This window comes from Passer domesticus, chromosome 8, assembly GCF_036417665.1.
Source record: "Passer domesticus isolate bPasDom1 chromosome 8, bPasDom1.hap1, whole genome shotgun sequence".
Classification (NCBI taxonomy): Eukaryota; Metazoa; Chordata; class Aves; order Passeriformes; family Passeridae; genus Passer; species Passer domesticus.
The window spans coordinates 37,283,480-37,295,028 of NC_087481.1; the positions used below are offsets into that span (position 1 = coordinate 37,283,480).

At 41.6% G+C, this 11,549-nt stretch overlaps 1 protein-coding gene and 1 long non-coding RNA gene across 13 annotated transcripts in view; one reads left to right on the forward strand and one right to left on the reverse strand.

Moving 5' to 3' along the window:
• Positions 1-250: 250 nt before the first annotated feature.
• Positions 251-11,549, reverse strand: part of LOC135306453 (uncharacterized) — a 34,060-nt gene continuing 22,761 nt past the window's right edge. For all 12 annotated transcript variants that reach the window (XR_010367279.1, XR_010367270.1, XR_010367278.1 and 9 more), the window contains one exon: positions 251-477. This is a non-coding gene — a long non-coding RNA (uncharacterized LOC135306453). The remainder of the gene's footprint in view (positions 478-11,549) is intronic.
• Positions 6,234-11,270, forward strand: DUSP13A (dual specificity phosphatase 13A). Its single transcript, XM_064430409.1, is given in 5 exon segments — positions 6,234-6,266; positions 6,268-6,358; positions 6,361-6,571; positions 6,856-7,073; positions 8,078-11,270. Coding segments are annotated over 5 exon segments (753 nt in total). The 3' UTR covers positions 8,278-11,270.

Here is an 11,549-nt window from a genome sequence, read left to right on the forward strand (position 1 = left end):
TCATATCAGGCAGTCATTACAGAACATTTCAGTTGCGGGATTGTTCTTTACTGATGTCTGTATAAAAAGAATAAATGGCTGTCAGCATTTGGCCGGCAGCACTCAGTCACTTATGCACGGGATCCGAAGCACAGATGCGAACGGCACACGCGATTTACACAGCTTCAGCTTTAACTTCGGGAGCTCCATAGCCTACAGACAGTACGAGTGGAGGGGATAGAAGGAGACAGACGAACCAGAAGCAAATTGCTCCAGAAAGAAATTTATTTTGGATACCAGCTGTCGGGGGTGCCAGCTGCCGGCCCCTTGCAACTGTTTGAGTAACAGTCAGGATTTGTTTTGTTGATGATGTAATTACTATGAGGTCCAAAACAAGTCCCAAGTTGTAGTTTCAGTTGAAATAAAAAGGAGGTGCCAGTGTATCCATGAAGTTCATGACACTGCCTTTTCAGAGAAAGTGGCCTTGAGATCCTTGTTCTAAAAAAAAAGAAAAAAGAAATCTGTTGCAAAGTTGATATGCTGCTATTAGTGAAACAAGAAAATTTGCATTTCAAGATTCTTCAAAGGGAAGGCAAATTGTCGAGTCATCAAGCAATCCTATGCAAATATGCACTCCTGTGCTATCTCAATTGTAATGGACTGTCTATCTACCAGATATTCAGAAGAGAAACTGTGAAGAACATCTCTCAGAAGGCGTGAGAACATCTGCTCCTTTCCACAAACCTTGATACTGGTTCAAAGATGCTTATCTCTATGCAGTCTGTTCTGTCCCACTTCTGTTTTTTACACTAAATGATCTGTAGTTTCCCAAAATAAGTTGCCGAAGTTGGAAGGTGTGTTCCACCGTTTTTGCCAGTTTAGCAGCATCTGCAAACTGTGTAAGAATCAAGTGCAATTTCAGTCCTCACAATGTTTTTCTTCTGTGATGTTAAGGCACTAGATGAAAAACTGACGAATCTCAATTCATCAGTGACAAACACATACATGTAAATCTGAAAACAAAATCAAATGGACCTGGTCTTCCTGTTTATAATGGATCAGTTAATAAAGCTGGTTGAAAATTGAAGTAATTTTGCTTACTCCATGTCCACATATTTATATTCCAAAACCCCTAGCATTTATCTGACAAGAAAGACGAAACTACAGAAGAGCAAGGAAAGTAAATTAAACGAGATTTTGTGCTTCTCTATTATATGCATTCTCTAGTGTATTTGACATGAATTCTTCTTCACCAGCTGCCAGTCAATCACAACTTTTTGCACACTTCCAAGTGCCAAGTCAGTACAATCTACATTACATGGCTGCATTTGCTTCTATCTGAACAACTGGTTTAAACCAAAAATGTAAAAAATAAGCACAAACTAAAATTAAAAATTGCTGCAAAAACAACCATAGCAGGCTACAGAGCTGTCTTATCATGGAATAGGTCACTGTGACAGCCTTAAGCATGTGTCCTGAAGCTAACTCACCATTTGGGATCTCATTGTTTTCATGAGAGGCACCAGGAAACTGCTGCTTTGTTCAGAGTGCTATGGCCTTGTTGTTTTATTTTACATATAAACATGCACTAGGGTCTACCAGCTCATCAGATTCCAGGAAGGAAACAAAAATGGAAGCAGAAGTTTCCTAACCCTGTTTCCCTACGCTGTAGCAAAACCAGCAATCCACCTAAAAAATTACTTTCCAAATTCAGTCTCCAGATTTTAGAAGTCTGGGTCATAAAATGAGCTGTATTTAGACATGCATGTTAATCCAAGACTATCTGAAGTTTAAGGTCCTAAGGTGTGTTATTCCAGCAACAGATTTCCATGCAGAGAACCCCATGCAGGGAACCCCAGAGCTGCAGAGCAAAGGTGAAGAACACAGACAGACACATACACAGTGGAGAGCAGCCTGGGCCAGGCTGTGGAGGCTGCTGGGCTGGTTTGCAGAAGCGATTTGCCCAGTGACAGGACAAGGAGTAATGGCCATAAGCAAAGACACAAGAAGTTCCACCTCAACGTGAGGAAGAGCTTCTGTATGTGGAGGTTGGAAGAGCACTGGAACAGGCTGCCCAGGGAGAGCATGGAGTCTCCTCTGGAGACATTCCAAACGCACCTGAATGGTTCCTGTGTCACCTGCTCTAGGTGACCCTGCCTTGGCAGGGATGTTGGACTGGATGATCTCCAGGGATCCCTTCCAACCCTAATAAAACTCTGATTCTGTGAACTTCAGCACTGGAAAAGGTGCGATGGTCAGTTTCTATCTCAAGTTATCACTGCCAATGGCAGTGCTCTGCTCTAATTTCATCACCTAGCAAATATCTTGAAAATTACTAAATAAGCTTGCACAGAAAAGTAAGAGAGCATAATGTAAAACTTGTAACACTTAGATATGTAATAGCTGCTTGGTTGTTGCACTTCAAAACTGAAAACTACTTCTTCTTGCTAACATTTGATGTTCTTTAAAAGGGTGAATTATCTAAATAGTTGGTGCTTTATTTAACAGAAGTTTCCAATAAACCTCATTCCATCACTTTGAGTTATGTCACTTCGTAACATGTGACACGAAGGCACTGATGTAAGTTTGACAGGCAGTGCCAGTGCTGACAAGTCAGTTTGAGAATTTATGACAAATTATATGCTACAGATATTTTTAAAACAACTGTAGATTGCCAAGGAAAAAAAGTATTTAAAATGTGTAATAACTCTGATGTATCTTTAGATTGAAAACAATTTATTCAATTCACATAGTTATATTGATTTAATGTTCAGGCTGATACTTAATGCAATAAAAGAAAGGAAATTTATATTGAAAATTCCCAACTAGCTCAAGTTGCAATATATTATAGAAGAAAGGAAAATGAGATGTGTTAATGTAATGGGCTTTTTTTTTAACATTGTCATTAAGTAACACTGTTAGCATTTAATAATTTGAAACAATCTATCTCAAATGTTAAGGCCCTACACAGAAAAAAAAAGGGTGTCAGCTGAACAGAGAATTAATTGCATATGAAAATTCTTATTCAGCAAAGAATACAACATGGCAAGGGGGGTATCTTGCACTAGAAGTGCTAGTTGATTTAAATAATGGGTTTTTTCCTTTTCTAGGTTTGAGGTGGGGTTTTGTTAATCTCATTTATCTACAGATCAATTCCTGCCTTATAATTTCTTCACAATCTCTGTACTTCAGTTGAAGCATACTTAGTTCAGTCATGTGTGAACTTTCACACATCTATTTTATCTTCAAATGTCTTACTTCTGTAATGGAAGAATAAGAAATTGAATGCCTAAGGACTAATCAAATTAGTGAATCATAATAATTTTTCTAAGACATAAAACAAGCTTATTAGAAGAGGATAATAAAGGAAAAAAAGAAAAATAATAAACTCCATGTCCTCAGCAGACGAAATTGTTCCATGTGTTAAAAGTACATTGTTGTGGATCACCAGAAAACGTTGTCTCACTCACTCAGTGTTGCTCAAAATGTACCAGAGTTCAAATACTTCTATTCTTCTTCAGTAGCTAACCATCCCAAAAATCAAATCCTGACAACAGGCTAATGAGTGAAATGAGAAGAACCCTTTTGCAGCTGGAGATACGGTATGTATAAAATCCTATCTAACTGAACTGCCATGCTGTAACATTTTCACTGTAAAAGCTGCCTTCTTTCAGGATATGTGAAAGGAGTCTGATTTTGGCTCTTTTTTTTTTCAGTAGAGAGATGGCATGGCATCAGTTAGAACTGATATGAGTATTTTCAAGGGAAGAAATAGAAGAGCCACCATGAATTTCCTGTTTTCAACTGCTGCACATTTTCCTGGCAATGCCATTCCATGTGCTACTAGAGCACTCCATGGCAAATTGCACTATTTATACATTATTAGCCAGGGACTGTTTGATTTAGATTATTGCACCACGTGCTACCTTCTAAGCAGTCACGAAGGCATAGTCTGGTTAGAATGATGTCTGTTGCATGTTCCAATATTAGGCATGCATTAATTTCAGCTAAAACAGCAGCTGTTTCATGTTCATATAGAATTGCACACAAAGGTTTGGTTTAGAGTTGCCCAGCATTCAAACAGCCAGGAGAACCTCCAAATGATAGGAATCTCAAAAAGTGCCTCCTGTACAGAGTGCTAAACTTGCCTCCATTTAGTGTGACCATATCTAGTCTGTTGTTTTCTACATCCTTTCTTAGCAGTTAAAAGGGCCAGAGAAGAAGCACAGATGTAGATAGGCAAATCCATCTGAAAGCCAGATCTCTGCCTCCTGCCTGTTTCAAAGGCAACTCCTGGCTAAAAAAGTCAGTGACACAGCTTTACCAAAGCCACATTTGCAGACTGTTAAATGTTTAGAAGATGTTAGGTGTAGAATGGCAGAGTTTTGAAGTAGATGGATGTTATGCATACAAATGTTTGACACACAGAGGACTTGGGGATCCCTTTTCTGGAGTTTGTGCTTTTCTGTTTGTCACCTTTCATACCACAGATAAACTTTGAGTTCTTAGTCATTAACTCTGGTGAATTCTTAGTCATTGCAGCTGGTGGAGAGGCCAGTAAAAGTTTTACAGCTCAAAAGGGCTGGACTTAACCATGAGTTTCACCTTTTTCACAGAACTTGATTAACAACAAATGGGCTGGGGTTACATTTATAAAAAACTGATAGTAAAGCCTCACCTTGAGTCTCCACCCAGAAACCTGAGAAAAGTAAATTAATTGAACAGCTTAGCCTCAGCTCAGTCAGTTAATTTTCCTGATTCATGGGCATGCATCAATCAGCTTAAAGCGCACTAGTTTATCAAAACAACAAACCCGAGAACAAAACAGAAAAACAAGGTAATGTGTTAAGGGCATATACATAGTGCTTGAAATCTCATTTTAGCCATTTTTCCAGTCCTCTCCTCTGCTGGGTCTGGCCAGCTGGTTGCCTCACCCACAGCAGAGCCTGGCTGCATGTCCCACTACACCCTCTAAATAAGCACTGCAGCACTGTTGCTTGTAGTTTTCTTCATTCAGTTTTTTAGGTCAGAACATATATGGCAGTAGGAAGTAACAAGTCTCTTTGTACACCAGAAGCTTTTAAACAGTTTCTTCCCTAAATACCACAGAATATAAGTAATTTCTGCTTCATGAAATATTCTGTACAAAAAATTGTTGCATATGATTTTGTCCTCTGATGCTGGAAACTATTGTGTTATATTATGATGATCTCTCATTTAGTATTTCTAAGCCCAGTTAGTTAGTCCAGACTTTAATACCCAGCTTGGAATGTCCATGATATGTTTCTTGATAAAATAAAGCAAATCCATCATCGTATATCAATGCATATGGAAGGTGGCTCAGACCTGACCAAGAGTTCCTTCTATTCATGACCTTTTTTCTATAGGGGAAACTCTTAGCAACAAGCTTCTCCTCATGGGTCACCTTCTCTCCTGGACTGCCAGGCTTACAGAAGAAAAGCATTACCATTTCTTTTGTTCTGCCTTGTAGCTCCACCACTGACAATTTTGCAGCCCCCTGCTAGGAGTTATCGTGCAGAAGCACAGGCACTGTTGTACTTGAAAAGACCCACTAATACTACAATTTGATATAGTGGGTCTCCAATTTATGGCTCACCAGACTTTCCTATATAAACTTAGTGGCTTACAAGTTTCACCTGACAATCGTTACCCTCCTGGCTTTTGTTCTTTTTTCAACAGAGGGAGGCATCATGCAGTATGTGGCAGGTGTGCTGTATTAACCTAGTGAAGGACTGCAATAGAAAATATTAAAAACTTAAAAAGTACAGATATCTCATATAATTTCACTTTGTGAAAAAACAGTAGCTTCAAGAAACAAATTTCCCTAGATTATCAGTGACAGGCAAGGCATCATCATCATCATCATCATCATCATCATCATCATCATCCTTGGTGTTTAGCCTTCTGGTGACCGTGTTGGTGGGACCTGCTGCTGTGTTTCTCACCCTTTCACCTGTTCAGTTGTTAGTGGGACAGGTTGCTATTTTTCCTTTATCAGGCTTTAATTGCTAGCGATGAATGCCCAGATCTCGATGACTGCCACGGCTGTGTCGAGACACGGCTGGGGACAGTGACAGCCAGTGTTAGTGCGTGTCCTGCGGGCAGGGGGCTGTGCCACACGTGGCTGACGTCCCGGGCGCCAAGGCTGCTGTGTGGCAGAACAGTGCGGCGCTGGAGAGCCCAGAGAAGCAGAATGGACCAGCAAGGATCCACAATGCCCACTTTGGTACTGCATGTGTTTGGAGCGGCTGTGCCGGTCGGGGCAGGGCAGGGGCGAGCGGCCAGCCCCGGGGCGGGCATGCCCGGCTGCCAGCCCGGCTGCCCGGCACCTGCCCCAGCCCATCTCGCCGCCTGCCCCGGCAGCGAGCGGGCTGGCAGCGCCCCGTGCCTTCCTCCGCCCGGATCTCAGCATGGCTGGGGCAGGGGTGCCGGACACCCAGGACGCTGAAGGCGCTGGGACGTGCCCGGAGGATGTGCCCTCGCTCAAGGAAATCGAGCTGCTCCTGAACACTGGGCGGCCCTCTTGCAACCACGTTGATGAAGTATGGCCTAATCTCTTCTTAGGGGACCTGTAAGTACAGCTTTATGGACACGCCTCTGCCATACCTTCTGTTAGTATGCCTCTTGGGTGCGGCTTTAGACAGCTCATAGTTTTGCTAATTGCTGTCGTTCACGCTGAAGACAGCACGATTTCCGAGATAAAATTATGACTAATCTGGTATTCCCTTCTCGATTAGCCCTTAGAATCGATGCATGGGCTGGTGCTCCAGCAGTAGTTTGGGAGATGCAATCTCAATGCTTCTGCTCTGTGAATATCACTGCACCCATCTTGATTTGTCTTTGTCTTTTCCTTAGAGTAACAGCACACAATAGATTTGTTTTGTGGAAGATGGGTGTGACCCATGTTTTAAACGCTGCCCATGGCACATCATACAGCCAAGGAGGCCAGGACTTTTATGGAGCAACCATTGATTATTATGGTGTACCTGCCCATGACCTGCCAAGCTTTGATATCAGCCAGTTCTTTTTCTCTGCTGCACAATTTATCCACAATGCCTTGAACACGCCAGGAGGTATGAAATTACTGTTGGTCACATTTTGATGTGAGTCAGCATGTAACAGGTCAGCTCCACAAAGCTCAGTGGTGGACAAGTCACTACCTGGTGTCCTGCCAGGTGCTGGTCACCTGCACGGTGGGTGGCAGGAGAAGGGAGTGCTGTGTATGTGGGTGTAGCTCTGACTAGGTCCCAAAAAGCTGACGTGACAAAACAGATGAACCGTGCAGGAGAGAGCCTGGGAAGGAGAGAGAAAATTTTTTGGAAGGTAAGGCTCATTCAAAAGGGGAGAAGCAAAAAGATGCATTGGAAATGGAGACTGTCTTATTGCAAGAACAAATGAATAAAAGACTAATGCTCTGATTTCTGCAATCACCAACTATATAAAGAGGTTCATATATTGTAGATGAGTTTCTTGTGTGAACAGAGCCTGCAAGGCTGTGCCTCCAAAAAGGAGATTTACTTTTATCCAAGGAAATTTACAGTGAGTTCCACAAGAAACTGAGCTTCTTGGCAGTGGTGCAATAAAATATAATTAACCAGTTTTACATTTTAAAAAAAATGCTTCCAGCATGAGTAAACTGGCATTAATGGAGATGTCTCTGTATCACAAGTTCTGACTTCAAAATAAAGCTACAGTTGCATCAAATTGCCTGATTATGCAATAGTACTAGGCCAGTCATTTTTCTTGGTGGCTAATGTGGCTGTGCCATCCATTCAGGCCAGATTTTAGCATCCTTCCTTGCATCAGCCACCCTGCTGAAGCTAATGGGTCTTCTTTTCCTCATGGTCAAAACAGAACAGCTTCATTACTCTAAGAGGGTTTTCTTTGATTTACCAGTGTTTCTGAGATCAGTTTGGGGTCTCCTGGCATTTCTCATACAAGTGACTGTAACAATGGCAAATTAGACTTAGCTGATTAGCAGTTCATGTGATTTATCAGAAGAGTGAGAAAAACATTTAAATTAAATTTCATCCACTGTACTGCTTATCTTGATGCCTGTATTTTTTTTTTTTACTAGCCAAAATATTGGTACATTGTGCAGTTGGAGTAAGCAGATCAGCTTCTCTAGTGCTAGCATATCTCATGATAAATCACCACCTCCCATTAGTTGAAGCCATCAAGACAGTGAAGGAGCATCGATGGATTTCACCCAATCGTGGTTTCCTGAAGCACCTGCGAAACCTGGATGTTCAGCTGCGGCAAAGGAAGGACTGCTGAACAGGCAACCCTATCTACATCCACCCCACTGAGTTTCACCCTGCAGAGCCGCTGTGCACATACAACTTCCCATGATCCGTGCACACTGCAAAAATGAGACAATTATGCATCGACATAAAAGGCCAAGAGAACGGTAAATGGATTAATTCTGATAGCTCAGTCCCTCCAAAACCAGCACAGCCAACAGCAGCACTATAACCACTGCGCAGGGTGGAACTGCTCTGCCTTGAGTGGTGCTACTGGATGAATGCACTGAAGTGGTTAAGACAGACCAAGTTTGTCCCTGGTTTCTGCTCATGCCAGAGGCAAGTTCAATATTTGCACCTAGCTGGAAAGGATGTTTGAGTCCCCTTTACTTGGGAGCGTAACATCATCATCTTTCTCAGTTTGGTTACAGTTCTCACATGCATGTTCTCCTAAGAAAAATGTTGCATTTCAGGCTTGATGATATGACAAGGACAGTTTCTTGAGAGCCCAGGCACCCCTACAGAAATGTTCCTCTTTTTCTGGTCTGCTAAACATTATGGTGTGTCAGCCACAAGACCCACACCAGCAGAATAAATGTTTGCAGCCTGGGTCAGCAAACTGCACGAGTCTTTTCTTGTTAAATATGTTTTCAAAAAGATAATGTATATCATGTAGTATATAGAGGATGTTAAAAAGACTATGTCAGGTCTTCAAAGCATTTTGTAAGTTGGACTCCTCAGCTCACTTGCACTCCAAATTATCCTAAATCAGTTCTGTATCAGTAGCTTTGGATCACCCATGCTTTAATATCAGGTAGACATTTAGCTTACATCAGTGGCTTGGCCTAATTGATACAAATTAGTTTTAAGATGCTTTGAGGATGTCACTTTTCCTGTCACCAGTTAATCAGTACTTAAACCAATGTGATTTTTAATACAGCAGCAGCATTTGAAATTCATGCTACCACTCTGCCTGAAAATTAGCTTGTTACCTTGTGGTGAACCATGAAATGATAATCAAATTTAGTTTTGCCCTTTGCTGCTGGTTGGATTTATTGATTAGTTGACCTTAAAAGATTCCCTGACAGATTAAGTAAATACATTTCTGCTTGCTTGTTTGCATTTGAAGCATCAGTTCTGATCATTTTCTTCTCTGCTGGAAGACACTTGCAAGGTTATTAGAAGACTAATACAATGGTGACTTGTGAGTTGAACCTCTTCCTTTCCAGACCACATTTCCTTCTTCATTCTTGCAGAGGTTATGACATGAATGCTGATTCTGCCTAGCATTTAGAGGAATGTAGAAATCCCTCCCTATTTCACTGTACACAAGTGCTTTGCAAAATAAGCGTATTTAAGATCCTTTCAGACATCCTTTTGACTGTTGAGATTTTCCTAAATGTTGCAGAAGATCTCCATTGATGAGAGAAAGGTAAGACATTGTTGTGTGAAAAGATCAAATAGGAAATCACATTTAAAACCCAACAGTGCTAGGACAATCTTTATACCTCACAAAGCAGCAGAGTGGTGGAGGAGGAGCTTTTTTTGCTTTGAAGTTCTCCATAAAAATTAATAGGGATTTATATGAGTTAATATTTCATTATAATTTATACTTCATTCACATTACAGTAGGTTTTAGTCTGGAAACCTTTTGAAGACACAGCATTAAAAAATCTGAAATTCATGTGAGTGAAATAATGCATCTTAATGACTTTAGGCTGGGCAAAATTAGACACATATGAGCAAGATTAATGGAATCCTCCCATCAGGATAATGTTTTGCATGCCTCTGAGCATCTGTCCTACAAAGCCACAGCTGTGAAAGCTGCTCCTGTTGTAAATTAGTACCTGCTCTTGAAGATACTGCTCATCCTGGGAGAGCATTGTTTCACCAGGGGCAGGGAAGGGAAGAGCACAGAGTGAAGCTGACTCAGTAGGGCATCCATGCCACCAATGGCATGGTAGTGATCTTGGAAGCACGACTTACTTATCTCAGTGGAAGGAATGAATTAGGCAGAAACTTTTTTCAAGGGCATTGTCAAATCACAGAAGTGCTTTTAATTTGTGGCGTCAGTGTTGCTTATATTTCCTGCCTATCTGTATTGCTTCCTTATATACAGATTTACTTTGAGTGCACATTTGTGCAGGGAAAAAGATTCCAGTCAACATAAGCAAAAGCAGAAGAATAGTCCTGTAACTTCTTAAAACAGAAAGCATGGTCTGCTGCAGTTTGCTAAGAGGAAAAGGGACCTCCTTACCTGTCACTTACACTATCCATAACTCAAGTCATGATGTGACATGACATTAGTACTTCACTGCTTTCCACTATCAGCATAAAAACTTGTATTTTGAATGGTATTTGGCAAGTTAGATTAAGGAACCAAAATGAAGGAAAAATACTGCCTCCCCAGTGGCACTTCATTCAGAAAATACACATTTGTCAAGAGGGTCTACACAACCTGGGAGAAGGTGGAAGTGAAAGGAACTGTCCCCACTACAGCTCTGGCATACTTAGATCTGCTTAAAGCAATCACAAAACCAGTCACCTGAAGGGACCTATGTAGAGTTCCAGTGAAAACACCTCCTCATTTCATTTTCCAGTACAAGAACTGGGGGCATTAGATGAAGTCAGTGGAAATCAGGTTTGAAACAATAGGAGGGGTTTACATGAGCTGTATAACACTTGCCACAGAATGCTGCAGAGAGTAAAAGCCTATAGACATTCAAGTGGAAAAGTCTGAGGGACAGAAATCCATTCAGGGTTACCAAATACTTAGAAACTCCATCCAGATCAGCAAGCTCATAAACTGCAGCTGGAAGCTGGGAGAGTGTTATTATTATTATATACACAAGTATAATTAATGCTTGTGTGTTCTTACATTCTGTAGGCATTCACTTTCAGCCACAGCTAAGCACAAGACAGTGGGCTTGGTGAACCTTGGGTAAGGCCCAGGACCAGTGTTCTCATGGTGTTTATTTTGAACTCACCCTCAAGCTGTGCTGTCCCTTCTTTCCTGGTAGCTTATTATTAGAACTGGGTCACATGAGGCACTTGGGACTGCGTCTCGGTTGCACTGACTGACGTTTCAGCACAGGGAAAGCTCGGTGCTGGCAGGAACAGCACCATAGCTTATGTGAGGACAGGAGTAGCATTTTTTTGCAAAAGATTCACTTAAAGCAGAAGGTTCTTTTTTCTGGCTGTTCCCCATTGCATCAGGGACGTAGTGCTGAGCTAATCCAGGGAGGCGTCGAGGCGCGAGCTGTATTTAGAGCCAGCCACCTGCTTGGGAACATCAAGCGGCAGAAA